General features: G+C 66.8%; 1 protein-coding gene across 7 annotated transcripts; it reads left to right on the top strand.

The window, feature by feature from the left end:
• The first annotated feature begins 331 nt into the window (after positions 1-331).
• On the top strand, positions 332-26,939 carry ATP1A3 (ATPase Na+/K+ transporting subunit alpha 3). Of its 7 annotated transcripts, none has more exons than XM_050930451.1 (23): positions 332-446; positions 5,499-5,585; positions 6,276-6,335; positions 11,348-11,551; positions 11,727-11,840; positions 12,035-12,169; positions 13,704-13,821; positions 14,845-15,113; positions 15,465-15,663; positions 16,335-16,444; positions 17,103-17,237; positions 18,247-18,439; positions 20,137-20,312; positions 20,539-20,675; positions 21,059-21,209; positions 21,283-21,451; positions 21,559-21,713; positions 21,836-21,959; positions 22,861-23,006; positions 24,449-24,579; positions 25,341-25,442; positions 26,533-26,624; positions 26,794-26,939. In XM_050930451.1, the coding sequence occupies exons 1-23, from the start codon at positions 441-443 to the stop codon at positions 26,820-26,822; spliced, it is 3,042 nt and encodes a 1,013-aa protein (XP_050786408.1). In that variant the 5' UTR covers positions 332-440; the 3' UTR covers positions 26,823-26,939. The 7 variants fall into 7 exon arrangements, with proteins under 7 accessions (XP_050786408.1, XP_050786407.1, XP_050786411.1 ...); XM_050930450.1 differs by having other exon boundaries at positions 5,460-5,585; XM_050930454.1 differs by lacking the exons at positions 332-446; positions 5,499-5,585; positions 6,276-6,335; ... (7 more) ...; positions 17,103-17,237; positions 18,247-18,439 and adding an exon at positions 18,625-18,639.
• Positions 26,940-27,780: the final 841 nt, after the last annotated feature.

Genomic DNA, 27,780 nt, shown 5'->3' with positions numbered 1-27,780 from the left:
GGTCAGGACTGTTTTGGGGGGCTATGGGTTGGGGCGCTCTGTGGGGTCAGGGCTGTGGGGTTAGGGCTGTTTTGGGGGCTACGGGTTTGGGGCGCTCTGTGGGGGTCAAGGCTGCGGGGTTAGGGGTGTTTTGGGGGCTGAGGGGTTGGGGCGCTCTGCGTGGGGGTGGGACTCTCCATCACCAGCCCCGCGGTCGCCCCCACCTTGGAGAAGGTGAATCCGCAGTAAAGGGGGCGGGGCCTGGCTGTCGGTCCGGGGGGGTGGGGGGGGCGCTGATTGGCTGCCGCAGCAGCCCCGGCACAGACAGCAGCTCCGGCACCGCGGGGCTCGGCTCAGTCCGGCGAACCTGGCAGCCGAGGTTGTCCGCCCCGCGCCCCGTGTCCGTCCGTCCGTCCGCGGAGCGCCCCGATCGGCCAGGCTGAGACCCCCCAACCGCCGGCATGGGGGTAGGCACCGCAGGGGGGCGGGAGAGCCCTGCGTGTGAGTGCGCAGGGCGTCGCGAGTGTGCAACGGGCAGTCAGGCGTGTGAATGTGTGAGAGGTTCTCCCTGCATGTCTACGAGTGTGCAAATCTGCGAGTGTGCAACGGATTCTCCCTACATGTCTGCCAGTGTGCAAATCTGTGAGTGTGCAAAGGAGCAGTCAGACGTGTGAATGTGTGAGGGGTTCTCCCTGCATGTCGGCGAGTGTGCAAATCTGGAAGTGTGCAACGGGGTCAGTTGTGCAAGTGAGCGTAAGAGGGGCTTATCCCCGTGTCTATGACTGTGCAAATGTGTGAATGAGTGTACAACCGGGCCAGTCCTGTGTGTGCGAGTGTGTCTGCAAGTGACTCAGTGCTCAATGGAGGTGTCTTGGCATCGGAGTCCTAGTGTCAGTGTGGATGTGCGCAACTGAGTGTGCAAACGGGTTTCTGTCAGGGTACGTGTGTGAGCTGCGGATGTCTCTGCGGGTGTGACACTGCGTCGATGTGCATGTGTCCATATCTGCACAGGGTTTGTGTGTATGTGTGCGGTGTGTGTGTGCGCGTGGTGTGTCTGTACATGGTGTGTGTGTGTGTGCGTGCGTGCACAGTATGTGTGTGTGCAGGCGTATGGGGTGTGTGTGTGTGCACAGTGTGCACTGTGTATGTATGTGCGGGTGTGTATGTGCATGGTGTCTGTGTGTGTGTGTGCACAGGCTGTGTGTGTGTGTGTGTGTGCAGTCTGTGTGGTGTGTGTGTGTGCGTGGTGTGTCTGTGCACGGGATGTGTGGGGTGTGTGCGTGCGCAGTGTGCGTGTGTGCATGTGTATGTCTGCGTGGTGGCTGTGTGTGTGTGTGTGCAGGCTGTGTGTGGTCTGTGTGTGTGCATAGTGTGTCTGTGCACGGGGTGTGTGGGGTGTGTGTGTGCGCAGTGTGAGTGTGTGCATGTTGTCTGTGTGTGTGTGTGCGCACACGCTGTGTGTGTCTCCTACCCCCGTGTGTCTCCTACCCCCTTCCTACACAATAACCTTCCTGTCTCCTCTGCCAGCCCCCCCCCCCACCATATTTCTAGAAATGTCTCTGATCTTGGGCTCCGGGGCACGTGTGGGGGGTCGGGGGCAGATTTTGGGGGGGCTGGGGCAGGGTTACTGGGGGGGGCTGGAGAGGGGAAATGGCAGAGGGCTGCCTGGGCCGGGGGGATGGGCAGGGAATGGGAACCCCCGCAAGCCAGGACCTCAGGGTGTGACGGGGGCAGAACCCGGGGGGGGGTGTCAGCTCATTGTCGCCCCCCCAACAGCGTAGCGTGGGGAGAACCCACGGGTGGGCACAGCGCCTGATCCCCCCATCCTTGGTGATGAACCTGGACGGGGGGGTTCGGGGGGGCCAGGAGCGATCATTAATCCCCCAATAAATCCAACCCGGGGGGGCGGCTCGGAGTGAGACGTGAGCTGAGAGGGGCGGGGAGGGAGCAGATGGCTCCGGGCTTAATTGGCCTGCTGCCCGGAAGGGGGGCGGGGGGGCACCTCAAAGCGGCGGCGCAGATGCAGCAGCTGTAACCTTGGCGAGCGCACGAAGGGGAGAGAAGGGGGGGGAGTGGGGGGCTGCTCTCCCCCATGGCGCCGCCCCCCAGGGTCTCGGGGCGTGTCTGAGTCATTAGCGGGAGTCGATGCTTCCCAGGTCCTCCCGCATCGCCCCCCCCCCGCGCGATGCCCCTTGGGGGGGCGAGGGGGGGGCGAGGCCAGGACCGCAGGCTGCATGTTCCAGGGATGTTTTAAAAAAAAGGGGGCGGGGAGTTCATGAGCCCCCCCACTCCTTACATCGGGGGCGCTCCGGCCCCGGGGGGGCAGATTCTTGCCGTTTCCTTTCTCTAGCTCATTACTCCCCCCCACATCGCTGCCCAGCTGGGGATCGGGCACAACGACCCTCTGCCTGGTGCCGGAACAGGGGCTGGTTCCCGGCTGGGGGTCCAGCTCTGTGCTGGGGAGCTGGTTCCCCGCGGGGGGACATGGGGGAGGCTGGTTCCCGGCGGAGGGGCATGGGGGGGCTGGTTCCCGGCGGGAGGACATGGGGGGGCTGGTTCCCGGTGGGGGCCCAGCTCTGTGCTGGGGGTCTGGGGGGGGTCCCTGTGCATCCCCGCCCCGGGCTCTGCGTTGCTCGGCGCTGTGGCTGCTGCAGTGCTGGCCCGGAGCCAGCGCTGCCCTCACCCCCCCCCCGCCCCAGCGCTGCCCTCACGCCCCCCCCCGCCCCCGCCGCAGCGCTGCGCGGCGGGGGGTGCTCAGTAAGGTCAGGGCTGGGAGGGCCGAGGCGAGTGACCAGCCCCCCCCCATCGCCACTGACCCCTCAAGCAGCCAGACCCCCCCCGGGAAACTGCCCCAGCACCCAGCCTCCTGCCCCTCGTTCACCTCCTCAGCACCAACCCTAGGAGCAGAAGCCACTCCACAGCACCCACTCACTCCTCTGTCTGCCCCCCCAGCCACATTGCCCCCCTGCCAGCCCCCCCGTCGCTCCTCATATTGACCCTCAGTGGTCCCCCATCACCGCCCCCTGTCAGGGCTGGGGGGCAGAGGAGGCTGCCCAAGTGTGGGGAACTGAGTCACCCCCCTGCCCAAGGATGGGGAGTCCCTGGCTGCAAGAGACACCGTGTGTGTGTGAGTGTGTGATCCAGGGGCTCTGTGTGTGTGTGTGTGAGTGTGTGTGACAGAGAGAGACACACTCTCTGTGTGTGTGTGAGAGAGAGAGAGAGACTCTGTGTGTGTGTGTGTGACAAAGAGACACACACCGAGTGTGTGTGTGTGATCCAGGGGCTGTGTGTGTGTGTGTTACTCTGCCACAGGCCCTGTGCTACACCCCAGTTTCAGAACAGCCCCTCAAGGGACACCTACAATGTGCCAGACCCCCAGGGTCCCCCCTTCCCTCGGGATGCACCCCACCGCCTTCCACCTCCGAACCGGAGCCCCTGCCCCCCCCCGGGGGCTCCTGGGGGCCTGTGCCCGCACAGGGACTGAGGCCCCTCGGCCAGGGCTGGCAGGGACGCCGGGCCGGGCAGCGTCACGCCGAGGAGGGTTTATTGGTCACTTGGCTGCAAGCAGAGATGAAGGTCGGGCCAGGGCAGAGGAACCCCCCAGCCAGGCCAGGGTGGGTCCATCCCGGCTTGGGGCTCAGAGCATCTGGCCCCTTCCCGGCGCCCCCTCAGGATCCCCTGCCTGCCCCTCAGGCCTGTGTCCCTGGGCTGGGCCATGGGGGTTCCCAGCTTCCATCAGCCTGGGCCTGTTCCCTGCAGCCCAGCTGGGCCCACGCCGCCTCAGCAGCGTGGAACCCTGAGCCACCCCGGGGCAGCAGCGCCAAGTGCCGGAGGAAACTGAGGCACACACAGCCCCCCCCAGATCATACAGAAAATGTCCCCTTAATCACAGTGTGTGCGTGTGTGATGTGTGTGTGAGACACTGCTTATGTGTGACACTGTGCGTGTGTGAGAGACGCTATGTGTGTGTGACAGTGTGTGTGTGTGAGACACTGTGCGTATGTCGCTTGTGTGTGTGTGTGTGAGATGCTGTGTGTATGTGATGCTGTGTGTGTGACACTGTGCATGTGTTGCTCTGTGTTTGTGACACTGTGTGTGTTGCTCTGTGTGTGTGTGTGACACTGTATGTGTGAAACACTGTGCGTGTGTTACTTTGTGTGTATGTGTGTGAGATGCTGTGTGTATGTGATGCTGTGTGTGTGAGACACTGTGCATGTGTTGCTCTGTGTTTGTGACACTGTGTGTGTTGCTCTGTGTGTGTGTGACACTGTGTATGTGTGAAACACTGCGTGTGTGTTACTTTGTGTGTGTGTGAGACGCTGTGTGTGTGAGACACTGTGTCGCTGTGTGTGTGTGACACTGTGTGTGTGTTGCTCTGTATGTGTGTGAGATACTGTGTGTGAGATGCTGTGTGTGTGTGACACTGTGTGTGAGAAGCTCTGTGTGTGTGTGAGAGCGAGAGTTCAGTGCCCACCGCTGCCCTCTGCTGGTCGGGGGGGGTATGTTGGGGGCCCTGTTTTGTATTCCCCCCCCCATGCAGCACCCCAGGCTAGTGACTGGTATTCATGGCGCAACCCCACCAGCGACCCCACCTCCTGGGGTGGCCTGCAGCAGCGGGAGGAATCAGCCTGGGACACTGCAGGGACACCCCCCAGCCCCTCGCTGCCCCCCTCGGGGCCTGACCCCACCCCCAGGTGTGAGGGGTCACAGCTGCTCCCAGGGGAGATGTGGGGGGCAGGACAGCACACGGCAGCTTCACAGGGCCTGGCTGAGGTGCCCCCCCCGCAGGACACATCTCACTCCCATGGGGGCACATCAGGGGCTGGTGGGTGGCGCTACCCCGCCCCCGCGCAGCACATGGGCGGATTAACCGCTGGGAGCAGATGGTCTGAAATCCTAAGTGGGGGGCAGCAGCGGAGATAGAGCAGGAGGGGGAGGGGAGAGGATGTCCCGGGTTGGAGGAGGGGGCTTTTCTGGATAAAACCATTTTGGGGGTATGGGTGGAAGGTGTTGGGGGAAATAGGGGAGCCCCTGGGGGGCGCTGAGGGGGCAGGTGATATGGGGCAGGGGGAACTGAGGAGGGACGGGGATCCCTTGAGGGTGCTGGGGGGAGGTGATGTGGGGCAGGGGGAGCTGAGGGAGGCGGGGACCCCCTGGGGGTGCTGGGGGGATATGGGGCAGGGGGAGCCGGGGGGGGGACAGGGAGCCCCAGGGGGTGCTGGGGGGGTGATATGGGGCAGGGAGAGCCGAGGGGGGCTGGGGACCCCTGGGGGTGCTGGGGGGGTGATATGGGGCAGGGAGAGCCGAGGGGGTGACGGGGAGCCCCGGGGGGTGCTGGGGGGTGATATGGGGCAGGGGGAGCTGAGGGGGAATGGGGAGCCCCTGGGGACAGAGAGCGGGGGCACTGGGACGGCGCTAGCTGAGCGCACGCCCCACACGGGGGGGTCCCCGGTCCCAGCTGACCCCCCCACCCCCCCCAGTACGGCCGCTCAGACAGCTACCGCGTGGCCACCACGCAGGACAAGAGCGAGAAGGATTCGCCCAAGAAGGGGAGCAAAGATGCCAAGGCCAGAGACCTGGATGATCTCAAGAAGGAAGTGGCCATGGTGAGCAGGGGCGCTAGCTGGGGGGGCAGGGGACTGTGGGGAGCAGAGGGGGCTGACTGTGGGAGCAGGGGGCTGGGGGGAGCAGGGAGTACTGGCTGGAGGGGTGGGGGGCTCTGGCTGAGGGGTGGGGGGCTGTGGGGAGCAGGGAGTACTGGCTGGAGGGGTGGGGGGCTCTGGCTGAGGGGTGGGGGGCTGGTGGGAGCAGAGAGTACTGGCTGGAGGGGTGGGGGGCTCTGGCTGAGGGGTGGGGGGCTGTTGGGAGCAGGGAGTACTGGCTGGAGGGGTGGGGGGCTCTGGCTGAGGGGTGGGGGGCTGTGGGGAGCAGGGGAGCTTGGGGGAGCAGGAGGCTGGCAGGGGGAGCTCTGGCTGGTGGGCTGTGGGGAGCAGGGGAGCTGGGGCGGGGCGCTGGCTGGGGGGAGCAGGGGGCTGGCTGGGGGGGCGCTGGCTGGGGGGCTGGGGGGCTCTGGCTGAGGGGTGGGGGGCTGTGGGGAGCAGGGGAGCTGGGGGGAGCAGGAGGCTGGCGGGGGGAGCTCTGGCTGGTGGGCTGTGGGGAGCAGGGGAACTGGGGGGGCGCTGGATGGGGGGAGCAGGGGGCTGGCTGGGGGGGCACTGGCTGGGGGGAGCAGGGGGCTGGCTGGGGGGGCGCTGGCTGGGGAGGTGTCTCTTATTCTTTTTCTTCCTGTTTCTCAGACTGAGCACAAAATGTCCATCGAGGAAGTTTGCAGAAAATACAACACGGACTGTGTGCAGGTGAGAGCCCCGCTGGCTACCCAGTACCCCCGCCCCCCCAGTAACCCGCTCCTCTGGTAACCCCGGCCCCCCGGTAACCCCCCCAGTACCCCTGGCCTCCTGGTAACCCTCCCCCTCCAGTACCACTGGCCCCCTGGTAACCCCCTCAATACCCTTACTCCCCCAGTGCCCCCACGCCCCCAGTAACCCACCCCCCTGGTAACCCCGGCCTCCCAGTAACCTGCCCCAGCCCAGTACCTCCAGCCCCCTGGTAACCCTGCCCCCCGGCAACCTCCCCCCAGTACCCCTGGCCCCCTGGTTACCCACCCCATACCCTTACCCCTTCAGTACCCCTGGCCCCCTGGTATCCCTGGCCCCCCCAACCCCCCAGTAATCCACTCCCCCAGTATCCCCAGCTCTCCGTGAACCTCCCTGCTTAGTGCAGTCCCTCAAGATCCCCATATGCCCCTTGCCCCACATGTCCCCACCCCTGTTTGTCTCCCCTCGCTCCCTGTCAGGGAGTGTGGGGGAGTCAGGGCCCTGCGCCCCGGGGCTCCCCAGGACTCTCAGCCAGCCAGGAAAGCAGAAGGTTTATTCAGACGACAGGAACACAGGCCAGGACGGGTCTTGCAGGCACAGACAACAGGATCCTCCCCAATTGGGTCCAGCTTGGGGTCCCAGGGGCACCACAGCCCCCTTGGGGGGTCAGAGCCCTGTCTGGGCTCCCTCCATTCCCCAGCCAGCTCCTGAAACCCCCTCCCCACCAGCGTCTCCTCCCCCCCCCCTTTGTCCAGCTCCCCTGGCAGAGGTGTCCCCTGGCCTCTCCCCCTCCCTGGGTTCTCACGTTACCTGCTCAGGTCCCCTCCCTCTGGCCAGTCTCCCCTCCCCCAATGCAGCTCGTCCTCCCAGGCCAACCCCCCCCACTCAGCATTCAGAGCCCCCAGTAAGAACAGGCCCAGTCCATCACACCCCTCCCCTCTTTGAGACCGAACTGAGCGGGGTCACTTCAGCCAGTGACCTGGGGAAGTTCGAACCCACCCACGTTCCCAGGGACGCCCCAACATCCCTCCCATTCCTTGGGGAGAATTACCCCAGGCCCTTCCAGTTTCCTGCCCCCCTTTAGGTCGGGGGGGCTCGAGGGCACTCGTAGTTCACAGGTGGGAAGGCTTATGCAGCCCGTGCCCTTTCCCCACCCCAATACCCCTGGGGATCAAGCTGGGCTGGGGTCTTCTCCCCGCGTTCCAGTCTGAGGGGCTGTGATTCGGGCTCTCCTGGTTCAGAGCCCCCCTTTGGACCTGGGTCCCCCTCTGGAAAGGCTCCTCTGTGCTGGGCAAGGGTCCTCCAGCCACTTTCCCCTTGTCCCAGGCCTCCCTCACCCTCTGGCAGGGGTCACAGGAGCGGCAGCGCTGCCGGACAGGAGTAAAGACCCCAGGCCAGTAAAAGTTCGTAGCAGCCGCTGCCGGGTCCACCAGGTTCCCTCGTTCCCTGAGAGGGGGATGTCATGGGCCCGGCACAGCAGCTGGTGGTGATACTTCCAGGGCACCACCAGCTGCCTCCTGATCCCCCATGACTCCATTTTCCCTGGGGGAGCCCATTCTCGGCACAGGAACCCCTTCTCCCACAGGAACGTTTTCCGACAGCCTCTCCTCATGGTCTGTACCGCACTGAGGTTGGCCAGGTCCCTTATCTTCCACCAGGAGGGATCTTTCTGCAACTCGGCCTGGAACTCAGCAGCTGGGGCAGGGGTGGAGATCTGCTCCCTTCTGCTGGCTGGGTCCGAAGCCGCAGCCTCTCTGAGTCGTGTCCCTGGGCATTCCCTCCCCACCGGGTTAGGATCCTGCGCCTCGGGCAAGGCACTCTCTCCATTGTCAGGGCGTTGTGCCCCTTACTGGCTCTGTCTATGGGTCCCAACTAGGGCACCCTGGGAGCTGCTAGGCCAGTCCTCCAGGTCCTCCCCCATCAACACCTCTGTGGGCAAATGTGGGTGTACCCCCATGTCCTTGGGGCCCTCCTTGGCCCCCCATTTCAAGTGTACCCTCACCACGGGCACCTTGAATGGGGTCCCACTGTCACAGAGTCACCGGGCGATGCTCTGGAACTGCTCCCCACAAAGCCAGTCAGCACTTTGGGGAGCCTCCTCTCCCTTGGAGCAGACTGTCTGCAGGGCAGGAAGCTCACACGGCTTCACCTCCTGGGTCTCTCCTTGGAGCATTCAGCATCCTCTGCCCCTCCGTGCGCTTCCCACAGCGAGCCCGCCCAGGCGGGGTCCTCGGGGAGCCACAGGGTCCTGCACCCCCACTTTGCAGTCAGATGTGACTCTCACCCAGCCAGTAACACAGAGGTTTATTTGATGACAGGAACAGGGTCTAACACAGAGCTTGTAGGTACAGAGAACTGGACCCCTCAGCCAGGTCCATTCTGGGGGGCAGTGAGCCAGACCCCCACGTCTGCCCACTTCACTGCTCGTCCCCAGCCAGCTCCAGACTAACAACCCCCCCAGCCCCTCCTCTCTGCTCAGCTCCTTTCCCGGGCCAGGAGGTCACCTGATCCCTTTGTCTCCAACACCTTCAGCTGGCACCTTTGCAGAGGGGGGGCCCAGGCCATCAGTTGCCAGGAGACAGAGTGCCAGGCATTTAGGTGCACTGGCCCTTTGCTCTGCCAGATACTTAAGAACTGCCTAGGGGACACTGAGGCACCAACACAGTATTCAGAGAAAACATTAAGAACATTCCCAGTTCATCACCAGTTCGTCACACCCGCCCACCCTGTCAGGGTCAGGTAGGTGTCGGGCACCATCCGATCTGAGGCCACCACCTCGGGCCGGGCCAGCGTCACCTCTGCGCCCGTGTCCCAGTACCCAGTGACCTTCCTCCCATCTACCTCCAGGGGAACAAGGCACTCTCTCCGGAGGGGCAGCCCTGCACCCAGCCTGTAAACCAAAAACCTGGAGTCTGGAGCATCCAGCCCCCCAGAGGAGCTGACCTGGGGCCCTCCTCCCTCCCTAGCAGGTTGTATGCTGCCAGCCCCACTTTCCTGCGAATGCTGCCCCTCGTCCGGCTGGGTCTTTACCCAGTTAACCGTCTGTGGGTTGGGTCTGCTCAGTCTGTCCCTGAGCTTGGGGCACTGGGCCCGTATGTGGCTTCGAGCAGGGTTCTCCATGTTTCCCCTTTGGGAGGTCCCCAGGTCACTCTCTTTCACATTGTGGCGGCCCTGCTCCTTCGAGACTCCTCCCTGTTATCACCTGCCCGACTGTCCACAAATTGGTCGGCCAGCTGGCCTGCGTGCTGTGGGTTCTCCGGCTTCTGGTCCCTCAACCACAGCCTCAGGTCGGACGGGCACTGCTCGTACAGGTGCTCCAGTACGAATAGGTCAAGCAGGTCCTCTTTAGTTTGGGCCCCAGCTGTCCACTTGCGGGCATACCCCTGCGCCCGGTTGACCAGTTGTAGGTATGTAACCTCACGGGTTTTACGCTGGCTCCAGAACCTTTTCCGGTACATCTCAGGAGTCAGCCCAAACTCGCGGAGCAGGGCCTGTTTGAACAGTTCGTAGTCCCCTGCCTCCGCCCCTTTCAGTCGGCTGTACACCTCCACGGCTGTGGAGTCCAGTAAGGGGGTGAGAACTGCGATCCTGTCTGCAGGGTCAACCCTGTGCAGCTCGCAGGCATTCTCAAAGGCCGTCAGGAAGGTATCTATGTCCTCCCCCTCCTTACGCCAGGCCAGGAAGTACTTATCAAAGCTCTTTGTAGTCCTGGGTCTCCCCTAGCTCACCGCAGCCGGGCCCCCGCTGCTCCTCAGCCGGGCCAGCTCCAGCTCACGCTGGCGCTGGTTCTCCTCGTGTTTACACTGGTTCTCTCGCTCCTTCAGTTCTTGCCTCCTTAACTCGAGCTCTTCCCGTCTCAGCTCCCTGTCATGTTCCATCCGCATCCGTTCCAGGGATGGGGAGCTCCGCCGGGATGATCCCCTGCTGGCCGCGGGGGTCAGGGTGCCCTCGGTATTCACTGGGCTTCCCCCAACCCCTCCCCTAGGTATAGGTGGGCAGGGTCTCGGGGTGTCCTCGGCAGCAGTCTGGCCCCTCCCAGCCATGTCAGGCCCCGGGGCCCACGCTGCGTCCGCTGGGCGGCTTCCCTCAGGGACAGGGCCCGGTTCACCCAAGTGATCCTTCTCCTCCAGCTGGGCAATTAGCTGTGCCTTGGTGGACCTCCCAGTGCGCAGCCCCCTCTGCCTGCACAGCTCCGCCAGGTCTTTCCTAAGGCTCTTAGCACACATCTTCCTGCTGGCCACTCGCCGGCCTGTGCTCTCAGCTTCCCACCGGTTCCAGGGAGACCCTCGTGCACCAGCCCTTCTTCAGGTCACCCCCTCTGCCAGGGTCGAGATGCAGACTCCTCTGCCCCTGGGACTGCTCCTGCAATCCCCCCGGGGGGACCCTGTTACTGCAAAGTCCTTCTCTCTGGGCACACACTCCCAGGGGTTTATCACCCCCTGACCCCGTCTCTCTCTGACTCTTCAGCCCACCTGGTCCCCATCAATCCCCCTTCGTTTTGCTGTTCCCCGGTCACTTACTGCAGGAAGCACCATCCACGGGGTGAAGTAGATCCCACCACTGCCACCAGTTGTCATGGAGTGTGGGGGAAGTCAGGGTCCTGCAACCCCACATCCTGTAATTCCCCAGGACTCTCAGCCAGCCAGGAAAGCAGAAGGTTTATTCAGACGACAGGAACACAGGCCAGGACGGGTCTTGCAGGCACAGACAGCAGGATCCTCCCCAATTGGGTCCAGCTTGGGGTCCCAGGAGCCCCACAGCCCCCTTGGGGGGTCACAGCCCTGTCTGGGCTCCCTCCATTCTCGCAGGAAGCTGAGGGTGCAGGGCCCTGACTCCCCCACACTCCGTGACACTCTCATAACCCCCACCCCATTTCCTGGGGGTGGGGCGGGGAGGGGCTGCTGTGTGGGGGTGGGGGACTGAAGGGGTAGGTGGGACCCAGGGAGCGGGAGCTGGGCTGGCTTGGGGGGGTCTAATCTCCCCCTGCCCCCCAGGGTTTGACCCACAGCAAAGCGCAGGAGATCCTGGTGCGGGACGGGCCCAATGCCCTGACGCCCCCCCCCACCACCCCCGAGTGGGTGAAGTTCTGCCGCCAACTCTTCGGAGGCTTCTCCATCCTGCTGTGGATCGGGGCCATTCTCTGCTTCCTGGCCTACGGCATCCAGGCGGGCACCGAGGATGACCCGTCCAACGACAACGTGAGCGGGGGGGGCCCAGCCGGGACTGTGACTGGGGAGGGGGGTGGGGCAAACAAGGGGCATGTGGGAGGATGGGGGCCATGATCGGGGGAGGGGAGACAGGCAGGGCAGGTTGGGAAGGTGTGGGGGGAGGCTGCCCCCCCCACGGGTACTGACTCCCCTGCCCCTCCCCCAGCTCTACCTGGGCATCGTGCTGGCTGCTGTTGTCATCATCACTGGCTGCTTCTCCTACTACCAGGAGGCCAAGAGCTCGAAGATCATGGAGTCCTTCAAGAACATGGTTCCCCAGGTGAGGGGCCGGGGGGCCGGGGGGCTCGGCCGTCAGTACCTGGCCTCTGCCCCAGCCCCACTGGCCTGGGTCCTGCACCCGGCTCCTCCCCCCGTTTGCGGGTCTGGGGCAGAAGGGCCGGGGGGGGGGGCTTGGAGACACGAGGGTTCGGGGTCGGGACCCAGATCTCCCCATAACTCCCTGCCCCCCCCCAGCAAGCCCTGGTGATCCGGGAAGGGGAGAAGATGCAGCTGAACGCGGAGGAGGTGGTCGTCGGGGACCTGGTGGAGGTGAAGGGGGGTGACCGTGTCCCTGCCGACCTGCGCATCATCTCGGCCCACGGCTGCAAGGTGAGACCCCCGCTCTGGCCCCCCCAGTGCTCGGCCCCCCATCCCCCGCTCCGGCCCCCATCCCCCGCTCTAGTCCTCCCAGTGCTCAGCCCCCCATCCCCTGCTCCGGCCCCCCCCAGTGCTCTGCTCCCCATCCCCTGCTCTGGTCCTCCCAGTGCTCGGCCCCCCATCCCCCGCTCCGGCCCCCATCCCCCGCTCTGGCCCCCCCAGTGCTCGGCCCCCCATCCCCCGCTCCGGCCCCCATCCCCCGCTCTGGCCCCCCCAGTGCTCTGCTCCCCATCCCCCGCTCCTGCCCCCATCCCCCGCTCTGGTCTCCCCAGTGCTCTGCTCCCCATCCCCCGCTCCTGCCCCCATCCCCCGCTCTGGTCTCCCCAGTGCTCAGCCCCCCATCCCCCGCTCTGGCCCCCCCAGTGCTCAGCCCCCCATCCCCCGCTCCTGCCCCCATCCCCCGCTCTGGCCCCCCCAGTGCTCTGCTCCCCATCCCCCGCTCCGGCCCCCATCCCCTGCTCCGGCCCCCCCCAGTGCTCTGCTCCCCATCCCCTGCTCTGGCCCCCCCCAGTGCTCTGCTCCCCATCCCCTGCTCTGGTCCTCCCAGTGCTCAGCCCCCCATCCCCTGCTCTGGCCCCCCCCAGTGCTCTGCTCCCCATCCCCCGCTCCTGCTCCCATCCCCCGCTCTGGCCCCCCCAGTGCTCGGCCCCCCCATCCCCTGCTCTGGTCTCCCCAGTGCTCTGCTCCCCATCCCCCGCTCCGGCCCCCATCCCCCGCTCCGGCCCCCCCAGTGCTCGGCCCCCCATCCCCTGCTCTGGTCTCCCCAGTGCTCGGCCCCCCATCCCCTGCTCTGGCCCCCCCCAGTGCTCGGCCCCCCATCCCCCGCTCCTGCCCCCATCCCCCGCTCTGGTCTCCCCAGTGCTCGGCCCCCCATCCCCCGCTCTGGCCCCCCCAGTGCTCTGCTCCCCATCCCCCGCTCCTGCCCCCATCCCCCGCTCTGGTCTCCCCAGTGCTCGGCCCCCCATCCCCTGCTCTGGCCCCCCCCAGTGCTCTGCTCCCCATCCCCTGCTCTGGCCCCCCCAGTGCTCTGCTCCCCATCCCCCGCTCCTGCCCCCATCCCCCGCTCTGGTCTCCCCAGTGCTCAGCCCCCCATCCCCTGCTCTGGCCCCCCCAGTGCTCGGCCCCCCCATCCCCCGCTCCTGCCCCCATCCCCCGCTCTGGTCTCCCCAGTGCTCTGCTCCCCATCCCCCGCTCCGGCCCCCATCCCCCGCTCTGGTCTCCCCAGTGCTCAGCCCCCCATCCCCCGCTCTGGCCCCCCCAGTGCTCGGCCCCCCATCCCCCACTCCTGCCCCTATCCTCCAGTCCTGCCCCTCGCCCACCCCAGCCCGTCCTCCAGGATCCCAGCCCAGAGCCCCTTGAGCTCCTGCTCTGGGTTTCCCTGTTCTGACTCCCCCGCCTTGCCCTGGGGTCCCATCTCCACGGTGGGGGGGGGCAGCCAATGGGCCATACCCAGCTCTGACCCTAGGTCCCCCGCCACCCTCCACAGGTGGATAATTCCTCCCTGACGGGCGAATCGGAGCCACAGACCCGCTCCCCGGACTGCACCCACGACAACCCGCTGGAGACCCGCAACATCACCTTCTTCTCCACCAACTGCGTCGAGGGTGAGCCCTGTGCGAGGGGCTGCGGGTCGGGAGTGAGGGGCACCAGCAGAGCTTGCAGGGGGGCAGGGCTGGGCTAGTAGGGTCTGCGGATTGGGAGTGAGGGGCACTGGCAGGGCTGGGAGGGGGCACAGACTGGGCCGGCAGGGTCTGCGGCTCAGGAGTGAGGGGCACCGGCAGGGCTGGGCCGGCAGGGGCTGCGGCTCAGGAGTGAGGGGCACCGGCCGAGCTTGGGGGAGCCCAGGGCCGGGCCGGCAGGGTCTGCGGGTCGGGAGTGGGGGGCGGGGGCAGGGCTGGGCTGGCAGGGTCTGCAGGTCAGGAGTGAGGGGCACCGGCAGGGCTGGGGGTAGGGGGCAGGGCTGGGCTGATGGGGCTGCGGGTCAGGAGTGAGGGGCACCGGCAGGGCTGGGCTGGCAGGGGCTGCGGGTCAGGAGTGAGGGGCACCGGCAGGGCTGGGAGTGGGCACAGACTAGGCCGGCAGGGTCTGCGGATTGGGAGTGAGGGGCACCGGCAGGGTCTGCGGCTCAGGAGTGAGGGGCACCGGCCGAGCTTGGGGGAGCCCAGGGCCGGGCCAGCAGGGTCTGCGGGTCGGGAGTGGGGGGCGGGGGCAGGGCTGGGCTGGCAGGGTCTGTGGGTCAGGAGTGAGGGGCACCGGCAGGGCTGGGGGGAGGGGGCAGGGCTGGGCTGATGGGGCTGCGGGTCAGGAGTGAGGGGCACCGGCAGGGCTGGTGGGGGGGCACAGAGTGGGTCGGCAGCGTCTGCGGCTCAGGAGTGAGGGGCACCGGCCGAGCTTGGGGGAGCCCAGGGCCGGGCCGGCAGGGTCTGTGGGTCGGGAGTGGGGGGCGGGGGCAGGGCTGGGCTGGCAGGGTCTGTGGGTCAGGACTGAGGGGCACCGGCAGGGCTGGGCTGATGGGGCTGCGGGTCAGGAGTGAGGGGCACCGGCAGGGCTGGGGGGGGGGCACAGACTGGGCCGGCAGGGGCTGCAGGTCGGGAGTGAGGGACGCTGGCTGACCCCTGCCCCCCCAGGCACGGCCCGCGGGGTGGTCATTGCCACGGGCGACCGCACGGTGATGGGCCGCATCGCCACGCTGGCCTCGGGCCTGGAGGTCGGCAAGACGCCCATCGCGGTGGAGATCGAGCATTTCATCCAGCTGATCACCGGGGTGGCCGTGTTCCTGGGCGTCTCCTTCTTCGTCCTCTCGCTGATCCTGGGCTACTCCTGGCTGGAGGCCGTCATCTTCCTCATCGGCATCATCGTGGCCAACGTGCCCGAGGGGCTGCTGGCCACTGTCACGGTACGGCCTGCGCCGGGCCCAGGCTCCAGCCCCCCTGCTCGCCCCCAGGGGCTGGGGCGGCGAGGGGTTTCTGCGGTTGGGAGGGTGGCTCTCAGGCTGAGTTTGGGGGGATCCCTGGCCTGGGGGGATCTCTGGATTGGGGGGTCTGTGCTCCCCAGGCTGGAGGTTTCCAGACTGGGGGTGATCTCTGGATTGGGGGGTCTGTGCTCCCCAGGCTGGAGGTTTCCAGTCTGGGGGGGATCTCTGGATTGGGGGGCTCTGTGGTCCCTGGGCTGGGCGGACTGCTGTGCTGAGGGGTGTCTCCAGATGGGAGGGTCCCCTGTGGCCCCTCTAACCCCGCGCCCCGCCCAGGTCTGCCTGACGCTGACGGCCAAGCGCATGGCGCGCAAGAACTGCCTGGTGAAGAACCTGGAGGCGGTGGAGACGCTCGGCTCCACCTCCACCATCTGCTCCGACAAGACGGGGACCCTGACCCAGAACCGCATGACGGTCGCCCACATGTGGTTCGACAACCAGATCCACGAGGCCGACACCACCGAGGACCAGTCGGGTGAGGGGCGCAGGGGGGCCGAGGGGCAGAGCCGGGGGGCAGAGCGGGGGGCCTAGCTGAGAGCAGGCCCAGATGAGGATGGGGTCTCCTGGGGTGGGGGCTGAGGGGAAGAGTGGGGTGGACCTGGGGGAGCAGGGCAGGAGGGTGAGGGGCAGAGCAGGGGCACTGGGGGAAGAACTGGGGGGCTGAGGGGGGCCGAGCGGGGGGCCAAGGGGTGGAGGGCAGGGCCAGGGGGCAGAGCGGGGGGTGGGGGAGGTCTCTGCATGGGGGGGCTGATTCGCAGGGATGATGGGTTAGAGTCACTCCCAGCCGTACATTTAAACAACGTTTAAAGTTACGTAGTAGAAGAAGAGAACAATTGACCGGTGTGGGCAGGGACAGTTATTTTATTTATGGTCACAATTTCCCTTCAGAGCAATTTCTCTAATGCGCTTTGACGTAGCCAGGGAAGGCAGGGAAGAGATGGGGGGCTGTGTGGGGAGGCGTCTGGGGCTGTGGGGGTCCCAGGGAGAGGAGGGGTTGGGGGCAGAGCCAAGCACCCTAACACCCTAAGGGGGGGTGAAGTCAGGGTGCAGCCAGGATGGGGCAGTCGCACACATTGAGGGGCCCGATCCTTGTGGGGAGTCCTGGGGGTGCCCCACTATATGCTCCTAATCCCCCCTGCCCCCCAGGAACGGCCTTCGACAAGAGCTCGGCCACCTGGCTGGCGCTGTCCCACGTCGCTGGGCTCTGCAACCGTGCTGTCTTCAAGGGGGGGCAGGACAACGTGCCCATCCTCAAGGTGAGACTGAGCCCCCCCGGGGGGCAGCACCAGGGTGCAGGGACCAATACTGGGGTGTGGGGGGTGCAGAACTGGGAGGTTCCCCATTGTGCCCCCAGGGATGAAGGCAGACATGGCGGGGGGGGGCACAGGAGGGGTTCATGTATAGCCCGGGGCAGAGCTGGGGTTGGGGCGGGTCCGGGTACCCCATTACTACCCCCCCCCACAGCGGAACATGGCAGGTGCTTCCCAGGGGGCTGGGGCAGAGCTGGGGATGTGTGTGGGGGGTCCGGATACCCCATTACTACCCCCCCCGCAGCGGGACATGGCAGGTGTTCCCCGAGGGACCGGGGTAGAGCTGCGCATGTGGGGGGGTCAGGGTACCCCATTACTAACCCCCCCCGCACCGGGACATGGCAGGTGCTGCCTGGGGGGCTGGGGCAGAGCTGGGGATGTGGAGGTGGGTCAGGGTACCCCATTACTAACTCCCCCCAACGGGACATGGCAGGTGCTGCCCGGGGGGCTGGGGCAGAGCTGGAGATGTGGGGGGGGTCAGGGTACCCCATTACTAAACACCCCTCCCCGCACCGGGACATGGCAGGTGCTGCCCGGGGGGCTGGGGCAGAGCTGGAGATGTGGGGGGGTCAGGGTACCCCATTACTAACCCCCCCCCCCGCAGCGGGACGTGGCTGGTGACGCCTCGGAGTCGGCTCTGTTGAAATGCATCGAGCTCTCGTCTGGCTCCGTCAAGCTGATGCGGGAGAGAAACAAGAAAGTGGCTGAGATCCCCTTCAACTCCACCAACAAGTACCAGGTACTGGGGGCCCCCTCAGCCCCCCCAAATCCAGCCAGCCCCCCGACAGCCCCAGAAACCTGCTGCAGCCTCCCAGCAATCCGAGAGCCCCTTCAACTCCACCACCAAGGACCGAGTGCAGACCCCAGCCCGCAAGTACCTGGTCCCCCCAATTCCTTGTGACCCCCCAGGCTCCCCTTGCCGCCCCCCCCGGGGGCTGCCTGCGGTTCCCAGCCCGTCAGGCTAATCCTGGCTCCAGCGCTGGCAGCTGAGCAGATTAGCCGGATTCCCCGTGGGCACCAGCCTGGAACGATCCCCAGGCTCCCCCCGGCCCCCGCCTGGGACTCTGGGCCCCCTCAGTCAGGGGGGGCAGGTGGGTGGGGCCCCAGGGAGTGTGCTACATCCCCAGCTTGGGAACAACCCCTCAGGGGCCCCTGCAATGTGCCAGCCCCAGGAGTCTCCCCTTCCCTTGGGGTGACCCCGTGGCCTCCTGTCTCCCAGATGGGCCCCTGGGGGTGTCATGCCTGCGGCAGGGACTGACGCCCCTGGGCCAGGGCTGGCAGAGACGCCAGGCAGCGCCTGGGGGCCCTGAGTCCAGCCCAGTCGGCAAGAGCCCGGGTCAGGCTCCCCTTGTGGTCTGAATCCCTTCCCCGACTGACCTCCGCCGGCAGCTGCCCTTCGGGGTGGGGGGGGAATCCAGGGGTCCAGCCAGTTCCCTGAGGCCCCTTCTCTGCCCTCCCCTCCCCTCCCTCATCTCTGTGAGTCTACCCTGAGCGCAGAGGAATCCCCCTCCCCTGCTGGGCAGGGGAAACAGAGGCACACTCAGGACTCAAAAATAGGACAGGAAATTCCCACTTTCATCAGAGGTGGATGGGGGGGTGGATGGGGGGCAGATATTAGTGGGCAGGTTAGTGCTCCCTGCTGGGGGGCATGGGGGAATATGGGGGGCTGGCAGTCCCCCCTCTTGGTGGGTGGGTGGGGGCCGGGGGAGGTCTGCAGCCCCACCCTTGATGCCCCTTCCTCCCCCCAGCTGTCCATCCATGAGACCGAGGACCCCAACGACAACCGCTACCTGCTGGTGATGAAGGGGGCACCGGAGCGGATCCTGGATCGTTGCTCCACCATCCTGTTGCAGGGCAAGGAGCAGCCGCTGGACGAGGAGCTGAAGGAGGCTTTTCAGAACGCCTACCTGGAGCTGGGCGGGCTGGGCGAGCGGGTGCTCGGTGGGTGTCGGGGGCCGGGCCAGCGGGTGCTCGGTGGGTGTCGGGGGGCCGGGCCAGCGGGTGCTTGGTGGGTGTCGGAGGCTGGGCCAGGGGGTGCTCGGTGGGTGTCGGGGGCCGGGCCAGCGGGTGCTCGGTGGGTGTCGGGGGGCCGGGCCAGCGGGTGCTCGGTGGGTGTCGGAGGCTGGGCGAGCGGGTGCTCGGTGGGTGTCGGAGGCCGGGCGAGCGGGTGCTCGGTGGGTGTCGGAGGCCGGGCCAGCGGGTGCTCGGTGGGTGTCGGGGGCCGGGCCAGCGGGTGCTTGGTGGGTGTCGGAGGCTGGGCCAGGGGGTGCTCGGTGGGTGTCGGAGGCTGGGCGAGCGGGTGCTCGGTGGGTGTCGGGGGCCGGGCCAGTGGGTGCTCGGTGGGTGTCGGAGGCCGGGCCGGGGGTGCTCGGTGGGTGTCGGGGGCCGGGCCGGCGGGTGCTCGGTGGGTGTCAGAGGCCGGGCCGGGGGTGCTCGGTGGGTGTCGGGGGCCGGGCCGGCGGGTGCTCGGTGGGTGTCGGGGGCCGGGCCGGCGGGTACTCGGTGGGTGTCGGAGGCCGGGCCAGTGGGTGCTCGGTGGGTGTCGGGGGCAGGGCAAGCGGGTGCCCGGGGGGCGTCGGGGGGCTGGGTGAGTGGGTGCTCGGTGGGTGTTGGGGGCTGGGCCAGCGGGTGTTGGGGGGCGTCGGGGGCTGGGTGAGCGGGTGCCCGGGGGGCATCGGGGGCTGCGCGAGCAAGTGCTCAGTGGGTGTCGGGGGCTGGGCCAGCAGGTGCTCGGGGCACGTCCGTGGGATTGCGGGGTGGGGGTTGAGGAGGGGAATGGTGCAGAGCTGCTGGTGACGAGGGGAAGGGACGGACACGGGGGTCGGGGGGAATCGGGGAGATTGGGGGGTCGGGAAGGGGAACGGTGCAGAGTCGCTGGTGATGAGGGGAAGGGGCAGACGTGGGGGGTCAGTGGGATTGGGGGGTCGGGGAGGGGAACGGTGCAGAGTCGCTGGTGATGAGGGGAAGGAGCGGACGTGGGGGGTCGGGGGAATCGGTGGGATTGGGGGGTCGGGGAGGGGACCGGGTGCAGAGTCGCTGGTGATGAGGGGAAGGGACGGACGTGGGGGCTCAGGGGAATCGGTGGGGTTGGGGGGTCGGGGAGGGGACTGGGTGCAGAGTCGCTGGTGATGAGGGGAAGGGGCAGACGTGGGGGGTCAGGGGGTTTGGGGGGTCGGGGAGGGGAACAGGTGCAGAGTCGCTGGTGACGAGGGGAAGGGGCAGTCGTGGGGGGTCAGGGGGTTTGGGGGGTCGGGGAGGGGAACGGATGCAGAGTCGCTGGTGACGAGGGGAAGGAGCGGACGTGGGGGGTCGGGGGAATCGGTGGGATTGGGGGGTCGGGGAGGGGACCGGGTGCAGAGTCGCTGGTGATGAGGGGAAGGGACGGACGTGGGGGCTCAGGGGAATCGGTGGGGTTGGGGGGTCGGGGAGGGGACTGGGTGCAGAGTCGCTGGTGATGAGGGGAAGGGGCGGACATGGGGGGTCGAGGGGTTTGGGGGGTCAGGGAGGGGACCGGGTGCAGAGTCGCTGGTGACGAGGGGAAGGGCGGACGTGGGGGGTTGGGGTTGGAGGCAGGGGCCCTGGCAGGGTTGGGGGCTGGGCCCCGTGGCTGGGGCTCTGACCCCCCAGGCCCTCCCCAGGGTTCTGTCACTTCTACATGCCCGAGGAACAGTATCCCAAGGGCTTCGCCTTCGACTGCGACGACGTGAACTTCACCACCGAGAACCTCTGCTTCGTGGGGCTCATGTCCATGATCGACCCGCCCCGGGCCGCCGTGCCCGATGCCGTGGGCAAGTGCCGCAGCGCTGGCATCAAGGTGAGGCTGCGGGGCCTGGCTCCGGGCCCCTCTGGCTGGGCCCTTGGGTGGGGGCTGGTCCTGCGTTGAGCCGGGGATTGGACTGGAACCTCCTGAGGTCGCCTCCAACCCTCATCTCTGATGCTGTGACCCCTCGCCCGGCCCTGAGATGTGGCCACCTCTGGGGTGGGGCTCCCGGGGACCCTCTCACCCCCAGTGAGGTGTATTAACCCTCTTTTGCCCCCAGGTTATCATGGTGACCGGCGACCACCCCATCACCGCCAAGGCCATTGCCAAGGGCGTGGGCATCATCTCCGAGGGCAACGAGACCGTGGAGGACATCGCGGCCCGTCTCAACATCCCCGTCAGCCAAGTCAACCCCAGGTAGGGGGGCAGGGCCCTGGGGAGCGGGGCCCTGTGCTATGCCCCCAGCTCTGGAGCAACACTTTAGTGGCCCCCTTTGATGTGCCAGACCCCCAGGGGGTCCCCCTCTTCCCTCAGGCTCAGTGGACTGAGAGCAGACAGAATCCTTTCCCCCACTGAGTGGCCATGCACCCTCTAGGGGAAACTGAGGCAGGCACAGGCCTCATAAAAACATTACAAACATTTCCCAGTGGTGGAGGGGGGCAGAGCAGCAAAGGGAGGCAATAACCCCCAGGTGAGGGGGCACAGGGGTCTTTGGGCATGTGCAGAGACGGGGCCCAGTGGGGCCAGCCTGGGGAGATGTCCCCGTCCCAGCGCTGACCCTCCCCTCTCCCGCTGCCCAGGGACGCCAAGGCCTGCGTGATCCATGGCACTGACCTGAAGGACATGAGCACGGAGCAGATCGACGAGATCCTGCAAAACCACACGGAGATCGTCTTCGCTCGCACCTCGCCCCAGCAGAAACTCATCATCGTGGAGGGCTGCCAGAGACAGGTCTGAGTCTCCCCTGCCCCCCGGGACTCCCCCCAGCCTGGCCCCGGCCCTGACCCGTGTCCCCCCCCCGCAGGGCGCCATCGTGGCGGTGACGGGCGACGGCGTGAACGACTCCCCAGCACTGAAGAAGGCCGACATCGGGGTGGCCATGGGCATCGCCGGCTCCGACGTCTCCAAGCAGGCGGCCGACATGATCCTGCTGGACGACAACTTCGCCTCCATTGTCACCGGCGTCGAGGAGGGTGAGGGGTGCGGGGTGGGGGGGGCTTAGGGGTGGGGGGGAGTGAGAGTGGGGGCGTCGGGGGCTCCCCCTCCATTCCCTCCCTCACAGCCGGATCTCGCCCTGCAGGGCGCCTGATCTTCGACAACCTGAAGAAATCCATCGCCTACACGCTGACCAGCAACATCCCCGAGATCACCCCCTTCCTGCTTTTCATCATGGCCAACATCCCGCTGCCCCTCGGCACCATCACCATCCTCTGCATCGACCTGGGCACCGACATGGTGAGCCCCCGGCGCCCCCTCCCTCTCCACTCGGCCCCACGTGTCGCCCCCTTTGCCACTCAGCCCCTGCAATCTGCTCTGGGGCAGGCCCAGCCTTTGACCTGCCTCCCCCCTCTCCCCAGGTCCCCGCCATCTCCCTGGCCTACGAAGCCGCCGAGAGCGACATCATGAAGCGCCAGCCTCGAAACCCCCGCACGGACAAGCTGGTGAACGAGAGACTGATCAGCATGGCCTACGGGCAGATCGGTGAGGGGCGGGGCCTACGGGCAGATCGGTGAGGGGCGGGGCCTGGGGAGATCGGTGAGGGGCGGGGCCTGGGGAGATCGGTGAGGGGTGGGGCCTACGGACAGATCGGTGAGGGGCGGGGCCTGGGGAGATCGGTGAGGGGTGGGGCCTACGGGCAGATCGGTGAGGGGCGGGGCCTGGGGAGATCGGTGAGGGGCGGGGCCTACAGGCAGGTTGGTGAGGGGCAGGGCCTGGGGAGATCGGTGAGGGGTGGGGCCTGGGGAGATCGGTGAGGGGCGGGGCCTGGGGGCAGATCGGTGAGGGGTGGGGCCTGGGGGCAGATCGGTGAGGGGCGGGGCCTGGGGAGATCGGTGAGGGGTGGGACCTGGGGAGATCGGTGAGGGGTGGGGCCTGGGGGCAGATCGGTGAGGGGCGGGGCCTGGGGAGATCGGTGAGGGGTGGGGTCTGGGGGCAGATCGGTGAGGGGCGGGGCCTGGGGAGATCGGTAAGGGGCAGGGCCTATGGGCAGATCGGTGAGGGGCGGGGCCTGGGGGCAGATCAGTGAGGGACGAGGCCTGGGGGTGGATCGGTGAGGGGGGTGGGGCTTACAGGCAGGTCAGTGAGTTGGAGGTGGGGTGTGGAGGGCATGTCACTACCTCCCCTTCTGCTGCCCTCCTCCCCTCTGCCCCCCTGCCCCCCAGCTAACCCCCTCCCTGCCCCTCAGCCCCCCCAGCTAACCCCCTCCCTGCCCCTCAGCCCCCCCAGCTAACCCTGTCCCTACTCTCCCCAGCTAACCCCCTCCATGCCTCCCTGCCCCCCAGCTAACCCTGTCCCTACTCTCCCCAGCTAACCCTGTCTCTGCCCGCCAGCTAACCCCGTCTCTGCCCCCCTGTCCCCCAGCTAACCCCATCTCTGCCCCCAGGGATGATCCAGGCGTTGGGTGGGTTTTTCGCTTACTTTGTGATCCTGGCCGAGAACGGGTTCCTGCCCTCGGGACTGGTTGGGATCCGGCTGAACTGGGACGACCGGACTGTGAACGACCTGGAGGACAGTTACGGGCAGCAGTGGGTGAGCGCAGGGCGGGGTGGGGCGGGGGATCTGGGGTCACCACCCCTTGGAGCACCCCACGAGGGGCCTGGGGTGCAGCCCAGACTGTGGGACACTGTTCCCTGCTACTTTCTGGCTTGGGGTCCCTCTCACCTGGTCTGCCCCTCTGGCTTCGCAGCGTGCGAAGGCACCACGGTTACACGCAGCCTCGCACGAGTGCAACTCAAGGAGGCACCAGCAAATCCCCCCAGCCCTGGCCTTGCGCCACAGAAATGTCCCATCTCACCCGGCTCGAGACCCTCTTCCGACCAGGGCAAGCACATTGGGTCGTTCACCCCTTCAGCCACGCACCAGCCCCATAGCCAGAGCTCAAGCCCCAGGCCCTGCCGACAAACGCGCGGCTCAGGGTAAAAGGGGTTGGGATCACACAGTGGTTTGAGCATTGGCCTGCTAAACCCAGCGGTGTGAGGTCAGTCCCTGAGGGGGCAATTTAGGGATTGGGGCAAAATCAGTACTTGGTCCTGCTAGTGAAGGGGGCTGGACTCGCTGACCTGCCAAGGTCCCTTCCGGCTCTAGGAGTTGGGTCTATCTCCAGTTATTATTATCCGACTGGGTCAGAGTCGGTTACATATGAACTAAAGGCTAAAACCAGAGTCTAAGCCCTGGGCTTTAGCCGACGAGGCGAGCTCTGAACCGAGCCGTTTCTCTCAGCCCAGGTTCACAGGTGGATTCCCTGCCCGGCTGGGACCACCCGCCTCCGAGGCTTTTCTCCCGAACGGCCCCGTTGCCCTGGGCACAGGCGGCAGGAGGGGGGGCGCATGGGGCCATGGCCCCTTTCCCCTCTCAGTTCATGTGGCTCGGACTTGGACTCAAGCATCACCTGGGTCAGGATCAGCTTCTCCGCTGGCCTGGCTCCACGGGGACCCAGCAGCTCTGCAGCACGAACAACTGTGCCCCATCCCAGCCCCCCCATTGTCCAGGGTGTGCCAGCGTCCAGCTGTGCACTGCCCCGCCAGGGCCGCTTGTGTGCACTTGTGCTACACACACACACACAGACACACACACCCTCCAGCAGGGGGCGTCAGGATCTCACACACACACACACACACACACACACACACAGACACACACTCCAGCAGGGGGCGTCAGGGTCTCTCTCTCTCTCACACACACACACACGCATGCACACACACACGCGCACACACGCGCACACACGCGCGCACACACACGCACGCACACACGCACACGCGCGCACACACACGCACACACGCACGCACACACACGCACGCACACACACACACACACACACACGCACCCTCCAGCAGGGGGCGTCAGGGCCACCCACAGCCCTGACATTGTGAGCTCACCCGCAGCTGACGGGAATGGCTGGGGGCAGCCTGGGCTGGGGGCAGTTTCGGGGGAGGGGGGGCTGGTACTGACACCTCCCCTTCTTCCCCCCCCAGACCTACGAGCAGCGCAAGGTGGTGGAGTTCACCTGCCACACGTCCTTCTTCGTCAGCATCGTGGTGGTGCAATGGGCTGATCTGATCATCTGCAAAACCCGGAGAAACTCCGTCTTCCAGCAGGGCATGAAGTGAGACAGGGGCTGCGGGTCGGGAGTGAGGGGCACCGACAGGGTGGGGCGGTGGGGAGTCCAGGGCTGGGCTAGCAGGGGCTGCAGGTCGGGAGTGAGGGGCACCGGCAGAGCTGGGGCGGGGGCAGGGCTGGGCTAGCAGGGGCTGCGGGTCGGGAGTGAGGGGCACCGGCAGGGTGGGGCAGTGAGGAGTCCAGGGCTGGGCTAGCAGGGGGCTGCAGGTCAGGAGTGAGGGGCACTAACAGGACGCGGGGTGAAGGGGAGCCCAGGGCTGGGCTAGCAGCAGGTCGGGAGTGAGGGGCACCGGCAGAGCTGGGGGAGGGCAGGGCTGGGCTAGCAGGGGCTGCAGGTCGGGAGTGAGGGGCACTAACAAGGACGTGGGGTGAAGGGGAGCCCAGGGCTGGGCTAGCAGGGGGCTGCAGGTCAGGAGTGAGGGGCACTAACAGGACATGGGGTGAAGGGGAACCCAGGGCTGGGCTAGCAGGGGGCTGCAGGTCAGGAGTGAGGGGCACTAACAGGACATGGGGTGAAGGGGAACCCAGGGCTGGGCTAGCAGGGGGCTGCAGGTCGGGAGTGAGGGGCACCGACAGGGTGGGGCGGTGAGGAGTCCAGGGCTGGGCTAGCAGGGGGCTGCAGGTCGGGAGTGAGGGGCACTAACAGGACGCGGGGTGAAGGGGAGCCCAGGGCTGGGCTAGCAGGGGGCTGCAGGTCGGGAGTGAGGGGCACCACGGGCACTGTTTCATTATCTCTCTCTCTCTCAGGAACAAGATCCTGATTTTCGGGCTCTTTGAGGAGACAGCGCTGGCCGCCTTCCTGTCCTACTGCCCCGGCATGGATGTGGCACTGCGGATGTACCCCCTGAAGTGAGTGTGGGGGTGGAGGGACCCCGCTGGGGGTGCCCCTGCTTCCCTAGGGGGAATCCCCAGTGCTGGAATGGGGGGGGGGGATCCAGGAGGCCACAGCCCTCCAGTGTTAACAAAAGAAACAGCGCAGAATTCACGTCCCCCACAGAGTGATCGATTCTGCCGGGGAGGCAGTGCTGCAATTGCACCTTTCAGCCACCAGGCGCTGCTGTGGGGCCAGCAGAGAGGGAGGGGGCTCATTGGCCTTTTGGGGAATCCCTGGTGCAGGGAGTGAGGGGCTGCAGCCCGGGAGGGGCGGGGCTTGACCCAAAGGGAGGTGCCTTTGCGACCCTTCAACGTGGGGATCCTGCACTGCCGGAGGGGGAGGATACCTGGAGGGGGGCGTCCTGGGGGGAGGGGTTCCCTGCAGCCCTGGGGGCGGTTCCTAACTGGGGGAGGGTCTCAGTAGCCCTGCGGGGTGTTTCCTGGCCGGAGGAGGTTCCCTGCAGCCCTGGGGGGGGTGTTTCTGGCCGGGGGAGGTTCCCTGTAGCCCTGGGGGGGGGTGTTCCTGGCCGGGGGAGGTTCCCTGCAGCCCTGGGGTGGGGGGTTCCTGGCTGGGGGAGGTTCCCTGCAGCCCTGGAGTGGGGGGTTCCTGGCTGGGGGAGGTTCCCTGTAGCCCTACGGGGTGTTTCCTGGCCGGAGGAGGTTCCCTGCAGCCCTGGGGGTGGGGGGTTCCTGGCTGGGGGAGGTTCCCTGCAGCCCTGGGGTGAGGGGTTCCTGGCTGGGGGAGGTTCCCTGCAGCCCTGGGGTGGGGGGTTCCTGGCTGGGGGAGGTTCCCTGCAGCCCTGGGGTGGGGGGTTCCTGGCTGGGGGAGGTTCCCTGCAGCCCTGGGGTGGGGGGTTCCTGGCTGGGGGAGGTTCCCTGCAGCCCTGGGGTGGGGGGGTTCCTGGCTGGGGGAGGTTCCCTGCAGCCCTGGGGGGGCTGTTCCTGGCCGGGGGAGGTGCCAGCCCTGGGAGCCAACAGCAATCCGCTTGCGTCTGCCGGTCAGGATGCAGCATCCCCCCCACTGCTGACACTCACCCCCCCACCCCCCTGGTTCTGTCCCATCTAGGCCCAGCTGGTGGTTCTGTGCTTTCCCGTATAGCTTCCTCATCTTCGTGTACGACGAGATCCGGAAACTTATCCTGCGCCGGAACCCCGGAGGTGGGGGGCGACTTGGGGGGCTGATGGGGGGAGGTAGAAGGGGGCTGGAGGGCTATGAAGGAGACGGGGGAGGGGTAAGGAAGATGGGGGAGGGTGGGGTGATATGTGGGGGGAGGTGCCAAACAGGGGGTGTTCCTCCCTAGCGTTAACCCCCCCCTCTCTGTCACAGGCTGGGTCGAGAAGGAAACGTACTACTGAGCCCCCCCATCTCACTGCCAGCCGCCCCCCCCCCCCCCCCGTGCCGGAGACCACGAGGCTGGTGGGACTTTGGCTCAGAGGAAAGTGACTCGTCCCCCGACCCGTGTGGCTGAGACTGTGAAACTGTCCCTGCCCCCACCACCTGTCCTCACCCGGGGGGGGGTATTTATTGTGTCACCAACATCCCCCCATCGCTGGGACCAAACCCAGGATCCCCAGAGCTAATGGGGGGCTGGGAGCAGTCGGGGGGGCTCTTGTCTAGTGTGGGGGGGACAGTCACAGGAGATACAGACCCCCCCCGGTCACACAGGGCCCCTGTCCTCTCCACACCCCAGGGCATGTGTCTCACCCCCAAGCCGCTGGTTCTTCCCCTCAGCACACAGATCCCTCCTCTTCCTCCCCCCCAGGTCACCCCCTTCTCCATTCCCAGTGGGGCACGGGGGGCAGGAGCCAGCCCTCAGCCCCAGACTGGGGGAGGGCATACTCAGGGGGGAGGGTCAGCAAAGCACCAGGGAGGGGTTGTGGAATAGAACCCAGGAGTCCTAACCCCTCCCCCCCTGCATGCCTTTACCAAGCCAATAGCTTCCCCCTGCCAGTCTTGGGTGCCCCCCCGCCCCTCCCCACCCCAGGGTCCTGTCTGAGGGGTTGGGGGATCCTGCTGCTGCCCCTTGACCCCAGATTCCAAGTTACGGACCAAGGGAAACCAGGGCCTCAGCCATGGGCCTGGTGTGTGTGTGTGTGGGGTCCCTATGGCTGGGGGGAGGCAGAGGGGTTTGTCTCTCCCACCCACCCCCAGTGTCCATGGGAAGGGGTGTTGTGCTCGCTCCCCCTCCCCTGCCCTGTGTGTGCTGGGGGGGGGCCTTACCCCCCCACCCCCATTTGGGGATTGTGTGGTCATGTAACAAAAACAAACTCAATTTAACAAATAAAAACAAAACCAGCCCTGGACAATGTGCCG

This window comes from Gopherus flavomarginatus, chromosome 20, assembly GCF_025201925.1.
Source record: "Gopherus flavomarginatus isolate rGopFla2 chromosome 20, rGopFla2.mat.asm, whole genome shotgun sequence".
NCBI lineage: Eukaryota > Metazoa > Chordata > Testudines > Testudinidae > Gopherus > Gopherus flavomarginatus.
Note: the sequence above shows the minus strand (reverse complement) of the source record. Positions and strands in the feature narration are given on the sequence as shown.

Coding starts and splice junctions, on each gene's coding strand:
- ATP1A3 (XM_050930450.1), top strand. Junction 11,552..11,726: donor ATGACCCGTCCAACGACAAC/GTGAGCGGGGGG, acceptor CCCCTCCCCCAG/CTCTACCTGGGCATCGTGCT. Junction 26,625..26,793: donor CCTGCGCCGGAACCCCGGAG/GTGGGGGGCGAC, acceptor TCTCTGTCACAG/GCTGGGTCGAGAAGGAAACG.